This window comes from Mobula birostris, chromosome 10 (assembly GCF_030028105.1).
Source record: "Mobula birostris isolate sMobBir1 chromosome 10, sMobBir1.hap1, whole genome shotgun sequence".
In the NCBI taxonomy this organism is placed as follows: domain Eukaryota; kingdom Metazoa; phylum Chordata; class Chondrichthyes; order Myliobatiformes; family Myliobatidae; genus Mobula; species Mobula birostris.
In genome coordinates, this window is record NC_092379.1 from 3,599,749 (window position 1) to 3,615,389 (window position 15,641).

A 15,641-nucleotide genomic window follows, 5' to 3' on the forward strand; every position below is an offset into this window, starting at 1 on the left:
TGTAAAGAGATTGTACGTTCTCCCCGTGACCGTATGGGTTTCCTCCAGGAGCTCTGGTTTCCTCCCACAGTCCAAAGATGTCCTGGTTGGAAGGTTAATTGGTCATTGTTAATAGTCCTGTGTGAACACATGGCCAAGTGGTTAAGGCATTGGACTAGTGACCTGAAGGTCGTGAGTTCGAGCCCCAGCCGAGGGAACGTGTTGTGTCCTTGAGCAAGGCACTTAATCACACATCGCTCTGCGATGACACTGGTGCCAAGCTGTATGGGTCCTAATGCCCTTCCCTTGGACAACATCGGTGCCGTGGAGAGGGGAGACTTGTAGCATGGGCAACTGCTGGTCTTCCATACAACCTTGCCCAGGCCTACACCCTGGAGAGTGAAGACTTTCCAGGCGCAGATCCATGGTCTCACAAGACTAACGGATGCCTTTATTTTTATTATTTAATAGTCCTGTGATTAGGCTAGGGTTAAATTGGGAGATTGCTGGGTGGTGCAGCCCGAAGGGCTGGAAGGGCCTGTTTAATATTGTATCTCAGAAATAAATACATGCTTCTCATAGCTTCGCATTCCATTGTGTCAATGTTATTTTTAACCCTTTGATTTTGTTCTGGATCGACTTACGGTGGCTGCTGGAGACAAATAGAGAGAGGAACAAAATGAATGCCATCCTCCTTCAAACTAGTATCCACTCGCATGGCTGGGCTGAGCGGGGAAAAGGGACTGTGGGTCCTGCCATAGACAAGCTCTGAAGCTTTCCCCAAAGCGAAAGGCGAATCAGAAATGCATCCAGAGGCTTAACAGGGAAGCTCGGAGGGCTGCACAAAGCCCAAACTGTCCAAAGGACAAACATTAGCAAAGAGAAGTTAATTAAAACAGTGCTGGTGGCTTCATTCCATCATCTCAGAACAACTACGCATGGAATCTCAATGAGGAGCATTTTCCAACTGAGAACCTTTACTGCAGTGCGCAGAAAACGCTGGAGGAGCTCAGCGGGTCAGGCAGCATCTGCGGAAATGAATGAGCAGTCGACGTTTCAGGCCGAGACCCTTCAATCAGGACTGGAGTACGCAACTGACGCTGTTTAAAACCTGGCCACTCTAAGCAGTGCAGCGTCTAACGACCACAGAAGTGCACACGACTGATACGGGCTAGAAACTGTTCAGCAACAATCTGCTGTCACAATTAAACAGCACAGCGTCCCAAATAAGCGAAGGGATTCCCGGCAAATTTCTCAATGAACTCATCCTCAATTCTGGAGGATCTCAGGGGTTTAGGCAGCGTCAATGGAAACGAACAAACATTTGACATTTTGGGCCGAGACCCTTCTTCAGGACTGGAAAGGGGGAAAGGTGCCAGAATAAAGAGGTGGGAGAGGGGAAGGAGCATGGCTGGAAGGTGATCGGTGAAGCCAGGCGGGTAGGAAAGGGAAAGTCTGGAGAAGAAGGAATCTGACAGGAGAGGAGAGTGGACCATTGGAGAAAGGGGAGGAGGAAGGGACCCAGAGGGGGGGTGATAGGCAGGTGAGAAGAAGTAAAAGGTCAGAGTGGAGAACAGAGGAAGGGGGTGTGGGTAGAAGGGAGATTTGTTTACTGGAAGGATAAATCGATATTCATGCCATCAGGATGGAGGTTACCCAGACGGATCATAAAGTGCTGTCCCTCAGACCTGAGGGTGGCTTCATTTTGGCTCAAGAGGAGCCCACGGACCGACACGTCATAATGGGAATGGGTTTTGGTCAACTCAACAATCGGTATTTGTTCCTTTATTTATTTATTGAGATACAACGCAGAACAGGCCCCACCGGCCCTTCGAGCCTCACTGCCCAGAAGCCCACCGGTTTAACTCTAGCCCAACAACAGGGCAATGTACAATGAACAATTAACCTGCTAACTGGTACATCTGTGGACTGTGGGAGGCAACCAGAGCACCCAGAGGAAACCCACGTGGTCATGGAGAGAACGTACAAGCTTCCTTACAGAGGGCACTGGAACTGAACTCTGAACTGCAACAGCGTCGCGCTAACCACTACACAACCCATCTTCACCTTTAAAGATCAGCTTTATTTGTGCATCGAAACAGACAGTGAACTGCGTCGTGTGTGCCAGCAGAGTCTGGGGGCAGCCCACAAGTTCAAAGTAAATTTATTATCAAAGCACATACAGGTCGCCATATACAATCCTGAGATCCAGCATCTTGTGCACGTTTCCTGATTGCTAAAATAGGATCGAATACATATCCTCGGCTTTTGGAGCAATTATTATTGGAGTGAGGATGCATCGTGCAAGTATAACATATCCTTCGGGTCGCCAGCAGCGGCAATTGTTTTGGCTTGGTTTGGCTGCTACAAGTTCTGTAACCTTGCAGTGAAGAAGGATGATAGACGACTTGATAGAGGTGTACAAGATGATAAGAGGCATAGGTCGAGTAGATAACCCGAGACTCTTTCTCAGGGCAGAATTGGTTAATATAGCTTGTCATATGAAGAGTGTTGGATGGTTCTGGGCCTGTATTCACTGGAATTCAGAAGAATGAGGGATGACCTTATTGAAACCAATCGAATGGTGAAAGGCTTTGATCGAGTGGATGTGGAGAAGATGTTTCCTATGGTGGGAGAGTCTAGGAAAAGAGGACACAGCCTCAGAATAGAAGGGTGTCCTTTTAGGGCGGAGGTAAGGAGGAATTTCTTTAGCCAGACAGTTGTGAATCTCTGGAATTTGTTGCCACAGGCTGCTATAAAGGCCAAGTTATTGGGTATATTTAAGGCAGAGACTGATAGTTTCTTGCTTGGTCAGGGCATGAAGGGAAAATGGATCAGCCATGATGAATTGGAAGAGCAGACTTGATGGGCCAAATGGCCTAATTCTGTTCCTATCTCTTATGGTCTAATTCCAAGGGGGATTAATTTTAAGGTGATAGGAGGAAAATGTGGGGGGGGGGGGATGTCAGAGATTGTTTGTTTGTTTGTTTTTTGCTTTACACAGAGAGTGGTGAATATGTGGAACATTCTGCCAGGGGTGGTTGTAGAGACAGATACATTAGAAGCATTTAAGAAACACTTAGATAGCTACAAATGTTTGTACATGGATGATAGCAAAATGGAAGGTTAAATAGGACTGAGGGATTAGATTGATTTTAGAGTAGGTTAAAGGATCTGCATAACATAGAGGGCCTAGTGGCCTGTATTGTGATGTAATGCTCTGTGTTAGCTAGATAGGTTTCAGGCCAGTAAGATTGCAGATAGGGTGGTCACATTGTCAACAACCGTGTGGCAAAGAGATCCTTGTTCACTGTGGGCAGACACAGGAATAAATCTTGGCTCAACTCAGAGCAAATGGTGAAGCAATGCAAGACAAAACAGTAATCTCTGGAGTTCCATCAATGTATTGTCTAGAGTTATAATGCATTGCAGCATACTTAAAGGCCCTTTGGCCCATCTAGTCCGTGCTGGACCATTATTCTGCCTCGTCCCATCAACTCAAAGTTTCAAAAAATATTTATTTTTAAACCATGCATACAGTAAACAACGTGAGATTCATCTTCCCACAGACAGCCACAAAACAAAGAAACACCATAGAACCCATTCAAAGAAAAAGATCAAAGTTCAAAGTAAAATTTATTATCAGAGTACGTACACATCACCGCATACAATCCTGGGATTCTTTTTCTGCGGGCACACTTAGCAAGTCTACAGAACAGCAAGTATAAATTGTAAACATCAGGAACTGTAAACGAATGGTGCAAATGCAAATGTAAATAAATGTAGATAAATAATGTCCATCGTTAAGAGGAAATTTACATGCACAAGACTGCAGCGAAAGTAGTTCGAAAGGAGGGAGTACATTTAAGAGGAGATCTGGTGCAGCCTGTGCAGAGTCACTGACGTACACTAGCGTCATCTTCAAACACCAAACACGTGAAAAAAAAGAACAAATCGCACAAACTGCAAAAAGCACATAACATAAAACATCAAACCACAAAGTCGTTGATACAGTCCAGGAGCGTTCAGCTCAGTTCAGTTTAGCACGGTGTCATCCGTTAACTGCCGGCTGTGGAGCCATTCCAGCCCGATCAAAAATGCACAAAATGCAATAAAGAAAGGAGTAAACAAAAACCAGAAGCAGGTCGGAGGTGGAGGGAGGAGAAGATGGCAGCGCGACGCAGCGCATGCGGCCGTTCCGAATTGATATCATATCTGTGAAGTAGGATGCCGTGCACAATCCTGATTTGACGGAGACAGATGTGAAGGAGCACGGAGGAACATCTGGAGTAACTTCTGAAATACCTGCTTCACTGCCACTGCTACTGTGCGATCGAGAATCTCCGGAGGGGAAGGCCCCAGATCCTCAGCTTTGCCTATTGCCTGTTGCCGGGGCCGGGGTCAAAGCGCTCAGCAGAGATGGTGCTCGGTGCTCGGTGTCAGGGAGCTGCTCGGAGTCGGACTGTGGTCAGATGCTTCCGGGATGCTGCACCGGCAAGTTTGCGGCGCTGGAGGTTCACCGTCTGCGTGAGATGTTGGGACTTTCGAGAGACTTTGAGACTTTTTACCATGCCCATGGTCTGTTCTTTATCAAATTGCAGTATTGCTTTGCACTGTTGTAACTATTTGTTATAATTATGTGGTTTTTGTCAGTTTTTCGGTCGGTTTGTCTTGTGTTTCTGTGATATCATTCTGGGGAAACATTGTGTCATTTCTTAATGCATGCATTACTAAATGACAATAAAAGAGGACTGCGTGTCCTCGTAATCTAATCTAATCTAATAACATGAACTAGAGTCCAATACACAAACCACATCGATTAAACCCTGCCCAAGACTCAAGACTCTGGCATCGTCCTCCAGGAGCAGTGAGCGAGATACTGGTCAAACACAGGCAGCTGGCTTTGAACACCAGCTTGCTCACCTTTGCTCTTGTCTTCATTGATTTCAACATTGCTTGATGCTTTAATCATCGACAAATGGAGTCGATCACGGGCTCGCGTCCTGTCTCCAGGCTTCTTGACCTCTGGGCTGCACACTCTGTCCGAAACCTCACTGAACGCCCTCGGAAACGGCAAAGCGTCCGATCGCTCACCTGGCCCGAAAACACGCCGTCAAAATGTAGGCCACAGGGCGCAACAGTAGCAGAATCATATTTGAAAGACGAAGAAGAAATGGAAGAAGTAGTTTCGTGAACTCTCTGAAGGATGTCGCCTTTGGTCGTATTGGCGCTGCTGCCATCTTCTTGCAAAAACCAAAAGAGCAGAATCAGGCCATTCAGCCCATTGAGTTTGCTCTGCTATCTCACCTGACCACAACCTCAAATCTGAGAACAAAATCCAGATAACATTTGTTCCCAGGTTCAGACTGCACCTTGGGGACGTATATGTGAAAGTGTTGATTAATGTTCCAGTAGCGGATTGCTTTACGATCACTTGCTCTGTTCCTATCAAAATAAAAACATACCAGATGGCTTTGTTGGCTTAGTTCCATGCATTGTGGGAAAATGGGCCAGATGACGTTTGATCCAGCTCAGCCTTGCGTGTGTAGATACCCAGCCACCTATGCTGTTCCAACATCTGCATTAACCGTTTGCAGAAATGCGGCCCCAGTCTGCCCCCGGCTTTACAGCTGCTGTCGTCCTGGGGAGCAGAACTCTGCACGAGCAGGGACTGGGGCTCAGGAGGTGGCAGACGTACACACCCCACCTTCAGCCTCCTCAGCCAGCTTACTGCGGCAAGGGTGCCATCTCACCTGTGGGTGAGCCAGGTATTCAGTGACAGGTAAAAGTGCTGCAAACGGTCTATAAAGGAGCGATCTCTCCCTCGACGGTGAGTGAGAGGCTGCTGGTCCTCAAGTCGGGGAACTCGGATGAGTGATGTGGCAGATTTTAACATCGAACAGCGAGCTGTTAGTCTCCCCTCTCGCTGTGGCAGGAGTGAGCCAATAGGCTGGTCCTGGACTTATTTCCATCTGGCATAGTTTGCATTTTGTTGTTTGATTGTTTGTGGTTTTTGTGTTGCTATATTTATGCTCTATTCCTGGTTGGTGTGGCTGTAATGAAATCCAATTCCCCTCGAGATCAATAAAGTATATCTATCTATCTATCTCTCTCTCCTTCGCTAGTGAGAGAAAGAGAGCCTGTCTGAAATGTCAAAGTGTTGGGATGTACAGTAGCTTTTGACGGGCTCTAGATCCATGGTCTCGGGGGCTTGATATTGCTTGCTTGGGAGTGGGGGGGTTGATGCTTTCTCTGGAGTAAGTGGGGGAGGATCAATACTTTTGCTGCCACTTGTACCGGGGGGGAGGGGATTTTGAGGTTCTAACATTTTTCTGTCATTCATTCTTCAGGGGTTTTTTTGTTTCCTGAATATCTGTGAAGAGTAAGAATTTCAGGTTGTATACTGGATAGATTCTTTGATATTAAATTGACCCATTGATAACTGTGTTAATTCAAGGGTTCCCAGCCTTTTTTATTCCATGGACCCCTATCATTGACTGAGGGGTCCATAGACTCCAGGTTGGAAACCCCTGTGTTAATTAAATATCCTTCAAGACATTTCTGATAGAATTGAATAAGTTCATGGATAACTTCACTTACCTCAACTCTGAACTGACTCTACAACAGACTGGCTTTCGAGCACTCTACAACACACGATCTCAGAATTCTGAAATATACTTGCACTATTTCTCTTCTTTTGCTTGTTTGTCTATCTTCATCTATGTATAGCTTCGCATAAATTCTTTGGTATTTTCCCGCAGGAAAATGAATCTCAGGGTAGCATAGAGTGGCATGTACGTACTTTGATAATAAATGTACTTTGAACTTCGACTGAATTCAAAAGAGTGATGGTGAAAGCCAAGGGTGGCAGGGTGGTCCAAGATGCACCTTCCCTCAGCCAACCTGCAGGTCACCCTGGGGCAAGGTGTAGCACCTGCTTAGCCCCCGATCAGGGTCATGTGAAGCCGTGGGATCAGGTGGTGGATGGTCGTATGAGCAGCCGGTGCAGATCACAAGTCCTGGTTATGCGACCACTGACGCCAGGCAGACAATCTCTGAAGAGTATTGATAATGACTGGGGTCACCCGTCTTGTAAAAAGACACTGCCCAGGAGAAGGCAATGGTGAATCATTTCTGTAGAAAAGTTTGCCAAGAACAATCATGGTCATGGCAGACCATAATCACCAATGTCATAATACACTGCACATAATGATGATGTCATTATAGAATGCACATAATGATGTCATACTACACTGTACATAATGATGATGTCATACTACACGGCACAGCTTTCTTTATCATCATCATCATTATGTACAGTGTAGTATGACATCATTATGATGATGATGATAAAGAAAGCTGTCATTTGGTATTTTCTAGCCTAATCATCAGATTAGAGTGGAAGAACCTGCAGGGATGTAGGGAGAATATAATCAGATTCGTGTAGACAGCAGCATGATGCTTGGAGTGGAATTTTTCCATGACTTTGACTTTGAGTTGAAACAAAATTGCAGCCATTTGGCTCCCTTTTTTCAATAAACCACACAAATTAGTGAACCCATTCAGAGAGTGTCAAGAGCAGAGGTGAGAGGCAGAAGGACTGGTCAGATACATTGGGCACCTGTCCCCTGGCATGCTCCATACTTTACGATGCAATATGCAGGTCCCGAAACCATTGCTGCAAACAGTGTCATCATCTTTCTCACTGCATTGTTGTACCTCAGCGCATTTTTGTATCTCGCCAGGGTGAGGGTTGGATGGGGGAATTGTTCAATTACAGAACCAAGGTCTCTCCAACTTCAGTCAGAGTTATTATCCCTAGGCAATGTCTTTAGATGAGCATGTCCAAAGACCTGTCTCCAATCATTGTCAACAATGAAACTTAGGAGAAAATGGCCTTGCACCAAATACACACGAAAGGTCCACTTTCATCTTCCCTTGCTGGGTAACACCATATCCCGACAAAGGTCAATGAAGAGATCCTGGAAAATAAGGATCACTTTCTACATCTCCGGAAACTCTAGTGCCTTCACCACACACACTCGGCTTCAGGGGCCACCTAGTCTTTGGGGATAGGGAATAAAAGCCTCATTAACGACACCAGCACATTGTGAAACAGATAGGGATAGGATTATTGTCCCGAATAAGTTCAAGTTTAATTGTCATTCAACCATACACATGTACAGTATACAGCCTGACAAAACATCAATCCTCTGGGGCCAAGGTGACAAACATGATATACAGTCACACACACAGCACGTATAATTACAGCATCACATACAGTCACAAAATAAATACGAACTGTAACTAGACTGAAAGGCCTCATCCTGACAGCAGATGTGGCGGAGACGGAGGAATTGAGAGAAGGGGATGGAGTTTTTACAAGTAACAGGGTGAGATGAGGTATAGTCCAGATAGCTGTGAGAGTCTGTGAGCTTACAGTAGACATCGGTGGATAAGCTGTCTCCAGGGTTACAGACAGAGAGATCGAGAAAGGGGAGGGAGGTGTCGGAAATGGACCTGGTAAGCTTGAAGGCAGAGTCTAAGTTGGAGGCAAAATGGATGAAGTTGATGAGTTTAGTAGGGATGCTCCTTCCCTCTCTCCTCTCTGATCAGATTCATTCCTCTCCAGCCCTTTACCTTTCCCACCACCTATCACCTTCTAGCTCTCCCCTGTCCTCTCCCCGCACCTTTTTATTCTGGTGTCCTCCCACTTCCTTCTCAGTCCTGATGAAGGGTCTCGGCCCAAAACGTCAACTGTTCATTTATTTCCTTAGATGCTGCCTGACTTACCGAGTTCCTCCAGCATTTTGTATGTGTTGCTCTGGATTTCCAGCCTCTGTAGAATCTCTCGTGTTAAAATTTAAACGAGTCCCATCTGCCTGCATGTGGTCTCCAGGTCTCCAACCCCTGCCCGTTCACGTGTCTGTCCAAATGGCTATTAAATGTTGTTAATGCATCTCACTCCATCCCCTCCCCTGACAGCCACCCCACCACCAGTAGAAACAAACCTTGCCTCATACACTTCTTTTAAACTTTCCCCAGCTCACCTTAGCAGCCCCTGTTCTGGCATTTCACAATTCTGCCCTGAGAAAAAAAACACTGATTTACTACGCTATCGATGGTGCCGGTGAACCGTGGCGACGTTCTGCTGGATGCTTACAACACTTCTAAATATACCTCTTTTGAATTACTCTCACTGCAATCTGCAGCATGTACTTTCCCTTTAAGCAATCCACTTTTAAATTGCCTTAATTCACAACAGATTTCACAATCTTCTGAAAGACTCAGTGTGCTTAACTCTTATAATTATTCTTTCTTTCTTTATTTTGTATTTGCAGTCTTTTGCATTTGTCTGTTGTCTGCCCTGCTGGGTGTGGTCCTTCAATGATTCTATTATGGTTCTTGGATTTACTGAGTTTGCCCGCAAGAAATCGAATGCTCCCAGTGGCATACTCCTCAACTAGCCTCTGACAACCAAGTCCAACTCCTGGCATTCAGATGTGGCTTAGCTACTACGCCCGGTGGAACCGTTCCTACTCTCAGGAGAAGGGGCAAGGGTGGCTTACTGATGCCTTAGAACCAGTCACTTCGGGCAGATGGGCTCATCAGCCATGGCTGGCAGTTCATCTAGGAGAAGGGAAACTCTGATCTCAAACCTCCGCTGCCTTGTGGCAACACCCACTCATGGGGAAGGCTTCGGGAGTAAACCCTGAGGGAAAAATCCAGAGCTGGAGTCCCTACGTTGAGTTCGATGCTGACTGGCAACTCCTGCGATGGAACTGGTGCTAAATTGTATCAGTCTCTGCCATTCCTTTGGATTCATCAGATGGGTGGAATGGGGGAGCCCGCTACTTGGGCAACAGTTTGCTCTCTGTATTGTACTGCCCAGGCCTGTGTATCACGTAGACAGTCAGGACGCATCATCCATGGTCGACCCTGACCAACAGAGGGCCTCGACAGTGCACAACAAAAGCAAGGACTCCTCATACCTTTTGGGAGATGGCTCTTTCCGGGGCGACGATGGCGACTGAGGTACGACATTGCTTCTTTTTGGAGGTGTTGCTGTCCCGTTACTCAAGCTGGGCTTAGAGGGCAAAGCGTGCATGAAGAGGCGAGCTGGGGACAGAAGAGGGAACGTTTATGGAAGAAAAGGGAAGGACCACCAAAGACTTATCAAAAGCCCCTGCTGCCCACACCAAAAATAATAGCTCGTAAATATTTCAGAAGTGGAAAGATATCTTCGAGAAAGAAAGATGAATTAGCAACTGCTAATTATGAAGTTCTTTTAACAATCTGGAACTCTGATAGAAATAGAACATGCATGTTTATGTAGAAGTTGTATTTATTTATCGACAAAGATACAGGCCCTTCTGGCCCTTTGAGCCGTGCCTCCTAGTAGCTCCCGATTTAACCCTAGCCTAATTTACAATGACCAATTAACCTACTAACCAGTACGTCTTTGGACTGTGGGAGGAAACCAGAGCACCTGGACACAGGGTGAACGTACAAACTCCTTACAGGCAGCAGCGGGAATTGAACCTGGGTCGCTGGTACTGTAAAGCACTGCGCTTAACCACTACGCCACCATGCCACGCATACTGCACCGTATGAGATGGCGGTTGTATAAATTAGTGCGCACTTCGGGTCACCTACCAACAGCAAAGATATCAATAAAATTGACAGAGTACAGGGGAAATTTTAGAAGTATGGTGCAGGAAAAGGTGAAATGTTTAAGGAGAACGTCTTCACTCAGAGAATTTTGAGAGAGTGGAACAAGCCGCCAGCACAAGTGATGGATGTGGGTTTGATTTCAACAGTTAAGAGAAGTTTGGAGGGTTATGGAGGGTTATGGACCCCGTGCAGGTTGATGGGACTGGGTAGAATTGTTTGGCATGACTTTGATGGACCGAAGGGCCTGCTTCTGTGCTTTGTGCTCTAGAACTCTAAGCATCTTCAAAAGAGGAGTGGATGGGTGTGCGAGACAGTAATTTGAGAGGCTGTGGGGTCAAATTGGAGAATGGGACCGGTGTTGTTGTTCTGGTGGGCCAGGTAGAGTTGATGGGCCAAATGACCTCCAAATAAGCCAAATCAGCTCTACGACCGCACGAGGTAGTCCAGGCTGACGCTGCAGAGGGGCTGGCGAGTTGTGGGAGCTATTAAACCCAGGTCCCGCTTGTCCTTTCAGATCACGTCAAATGATCCCGCACACCCTACCCTTCGACCTACCTCTGCTGGGCGCCCGTTTACTCAGCAGGGAGTGCTGCTCCTCGGCGAAGGTCAGGCGCCGGACGACGTCCGCCAGCGCCGCCTTCAGAACCTGGATTTCATCGTCCTGCAGCTGCATCCTCTGCTCCAGGTAAGAGATGCGGTCGCCAACGTCCAGGCTGCTGGCGGCCGACACGCTGTCATCTGCAAAAGGACAGAAAGCTCATGGAATGTAAATTTACACGACTGGTGGTGGAGGCCATTGGGTCCGTCCTGTTCATACAGTACCGTGCAAAAGTCTTGGGCACAAGAAAAAAATTTCTGTAAAGTGAAGATGCTTTCAAAAATAATGAAATATAAAGTTTCTAAATATCAAAAAATGCTATAAAGAGCAGTAAATGTATAAAACTAAATTACATCAATATTTGGTGTGACCAGCCTTTAAAGCTGCATCAATTCTCTTAGGTCGTGCAGTTTTATAAGAAAGTTGGTTGCTAGGTTGTTCCAAGCATCTTGGAGAACTAGCCACAGATCTTCTGCCGACTTTGGCTGTCTCTCCAGCTTCTGTCTCTCCAGCTTCTGTCTCTCCAGACAGCCTTGATAATGTTGAGATCAGGGCTCTGTGGAGGCCACACCCTCTGAAACCATACAAAAAAATCTAGGGGGCCTAAGACTTTCGCACAGTACTCTAGAACATAAAACATTATAGCACAGTACAGGCCTTTCAGCCCACAATGTTGTGTTGACCTTATAACTAAGAACAGTCTAAGGCTTCCCTCTTACACATCATTTTCAATCATCCATGTGTGTATTTAAGAGTTTATTAAATACCCCTAATGTATCAGCCTCTAACACCACCCCGGCAAGCTGTTTCAAGTGCCACTATCCACTTTGTAAAGAGCTTAGCTCTGACACCCCCCTTGTACTTTCCTCCAATCGCCTTCATTATGGTCCCTTGTATTAGTCATTTCTGACTTGGGGAAAAGTCTCTGATCTAGCCTCTTATTATCTTGTATACCTCTATCAAATTTACTCTCACCTTCCTTCACTCCAAGGAGAAAATTCCTCATTCGCTCAACCTCTCTCCATAAGACATGCTCTGTAATCCAGCATCCTGGCAAATCTCCTCTGCACCCTCTCTAAAGCTTCCGCATCCTTCCTATAGGGAGCCAACCAGAACTGGACACAATACTCCCAAGTGTGGTCTAACCAGGGTTTCTTAGAGCTGCAACATTACCTCTCGGCTCTTGAACTCAACCTCCTGACCAGTGAGCATATGTGTCACGAGCCCTGCAGGCCTTTGTGGCAAGCCATGGACCACTGGGGTTCCACGTTTCTTGAGCACCTGTATGTACTAATTGTGGTCTTAATGAGAGTTGTTGAGCCCTGTGCTTTCTGTTTAATCTTGTCAAGTTAATTGTGACTGGCATGGGTTTTCCACAGTCTACGATTATCTAAAGGGGACTCTCGTATAGTACTGGGCTGAGTCCTTTGTGTTTGTGGAGAATGATTTGTCTCACGGTGTCTCTCAGTCGTGCCTCTGTTCCTATTCCTATGTCTAACCTTTTGTTTCTGTCTCTTCATTGGGAGTCTGTCCTAACTCCGCTCCTGGGCTGAGTCAATGCCAGTGCCCACAGGGTCCACCATTCCTCTGTTCCTGGGCTGAGTCAACGCCAGCACCCACAGGGTCCACCATTCCTCTGTCCCTGGGCCGAGTCGTTGCCAGCGCCCACAGGGTCCACCATTCCGCTGCTCCTGGGCTGAGTCAATGCCAGCGCTCACAGTGACAATATGCCATCTTAACCACCCTAAAACCTTGCGCAGGATCCTTCACATCAGCCAAAGATGGACTGTGTGTGAAGCTCACTCCCTCACTCGGGCTCCACGTTCCTGTGGGTTACAACCTGTCACATTCTTTGCAGAGGCCATTGGGCCCTTTCTGTCCATGACAACTAAAGATGAATTGTGTGTGAATTTCCACTTTATAGCTCAAAATATGGTGAGAGGTTTCTCCTCTCGTTTACCTAGCAGGCAACAGATTCCTGATTTTCACCCCTTGTTGAGTGAAGAAATTTCTTAACTGCCTTACAACGGCACGATACAAGTTTCTCTTTCTGTTTGCTGAGGGCCTGTTGAATTCCCAAACAGAACCAATCCGGTGAAATGCAGCAACAGGGCCCCCTCCTGGCAGCAACCAGCAACAACAGCTAATCGGAACAAATTCCAGTTTATTGGGCCATCAGTTAATCAGGGCAGCAGCTTATTTGGAACAACTCTGAAAGAATCAAAACAGATCGAGAAAATAGCCAGGATTCCTTTGTATGGTTGGGACAGTATGCTGCTTGATTGGGACAGGAGATTTTTGCTGAACAGGTTTTAACTAGCGTCAGTTGTATATCTTTGTGTGACCATTAGTCACTACATCATGCTTAGTCATAGTCATAGTCATACTTTATTGATCCCGGGAGAAACTGGTTTTCGCTACAGTTGCACCATAAATAATAAATAGTAATAAACCATAAATAGTTAAATAGTAATATGTAAATTATGCCAGGAAATAAGTCCAGAATGGACCGATTTTAAATAGCACCAGTTGTGTGTGTTTGTGCTCAAAAAGCAATGTTTTTTGTCCATGACAGATGGCCAGGAGTAAGCAGGAAGACAATTCTCAACTGTTTTGGTCACTGCGATTTCAAGCATTCACGCTTGGAGCTGACAGAAATGACCGGGAGTGAAAACGAAACAATTTCACTACTTCAATAACCTAAGAACTACAAAGAATTTGAAGGTATCGATAATCATCTTGAATGATAATCAATGAAGATGAAGAGTTGGAGGATGCAATCATTGAAAGCATTGTATGAAGGCAGTCCATTATCTGTATTGGGTGTCTGCACTGATTTTGTTCGCTGAATGAATTCCTCTGTCCATAACTATTAGGAACTAATACACAATTTTATTAGTCGAATGGTCGGTGACTTGGCCGGCTCCCACCGGACTTAGTCTGGTGAGGAGGGTGTGAGGACGCCCAACAGGACTGAAAAAAACAAGACCTGATAAAGGGCAGATGAGCTCCTTGTGAGTCAATGGCCATCTTCCGTGGAAGAGATTAAAGCCTCACCACGTATCTACGAATCGTATGCTATGCACTTAGTTAGAAGAGACATGATGAACTCGGGCGCTGTACCGTGTGCCTGGACCTGCCCAAGGCCTCCGCCTAAGGAAGGGCCGAGCTCGAAGAAGCGGCCGCGGCTGGAGGCTGACATGGCCTCGGGCTCGAGTTCGGCAGGGGCGGTGGCGGGCAGTGCCAAGGCAGCCAGCGAGGACAAACTGGAGGAGAGGCTGCACTCGGTGCTGGTGCAAGATCAAAGAAGATGGAAGTGCATAGCTGCCAACCCTGGATTCGGGACGGCACCCACTGACAAAATTTTATAGTACTGCAGTAACTTTGATAGTGTTCTGATTTGTATTTCATTTAAATACACAATCCATTACTCAGTTTCTTTTCTTTACAATTTTAAAATTATTTTCATGAAACCTGGCTCGTTGGGGCAGCTACTTACTTCAGCCAAAATGCACTGGTCCCAATGTGTCCCAATCAACTGGAATCCATTGTACTCCTAAACACAAGATACACTGCAATCTAATGGCATGAATATCAATTTCTCCAACTTTCAGTAAGTTCCCCCCCCTCAGCCTTCTCTCTGTAACTATTCCCCATTCTGTCTCTCCCCCACCCACCCCTTCTCCTCACCTGTCAATCACATCCTTCTGGCTCCTCCCCTCCTCCACCCACCCCTTCTCCTCACCTGTCAATCACATCCCTCTGGCTCCTCCCCTGACCCACCCCTTCTCCTCACCTGTCAATCACATCCTTCTGGCTCCTCCCCTCACCCACACACCCCTTCTCCTCACCTGTCAATCACATCCCTCTGGCTCCTCCCCCACTCACCCCTTCTCCTCACCTGCCCATCACATTCCTCTGGCTCCTCCCCTGACCCACCCCCTTCTCCTCCCCTGCCAATCACATCCTTCTGGCTCCTCCCCCACCCACTCCTTCTCCTCACCTGCCAATCACATCCCTCTGACTCCTCCTCCACCCACCCCTTCTCCTCACCTGTCAATCACATCCCTCTGGCTCCTCCCCTGACCCACCCCTTCTCCTCACCTGCCAATCACTTCCCTCTGGTGAGGATCAGAGTCAAGTTTACTATCACTGACATAGGTCATGCAATCTGTTGCTTTACGCTGCAGTACAGTGCAAGACATCAAAAAAAATTCTGTAAGTTACAACAAAGACTATTTAAAATATAAATTAGTGTAAAAAGAAATCAAAATAGTGAGGCAGTGTTCATGGATCATTCGTAAATCTGATGTCCCTTACTCACTCTTCCTTCAGTTAGTCCTGACGAAGGGTCTCGGCCTGAAACGTCGACTGTACCTCTTCCTACAGA

At 46.5% G+C, this 15,641-nt stretch overlaps 1 protein-coding gene across 1 annotated transcript in view; it reads right to left on the reverse strand.

Moving 5' to 3' along the window:
* eml2 (EMAP like 2) overlaps positions 1-11,335 on the reverse strand; it is a 99,847-nt gene extending 88,512 nt beyond the window's left edge. The window contains exons 1-2 of the mRNA XM_072269823.1: positions 11,209-11,335; positions 9,972-10,098 (exon numbers count right to left, since the gene is read on the reverse strand). Coding sequence (XP_072125924.1) covers positions 9,972-10,098; positions 11,209-11,326 — 245 coding nt within the window. The 5' untranslated portion in view covers positions 11,327-11,335. The remainder of the gene's footprint in view (positions 1-9,971; positions 10,099-11,208) is intronic.
* Positions 11,336-15,641: the final 4,306 nt, after the last annotated feature.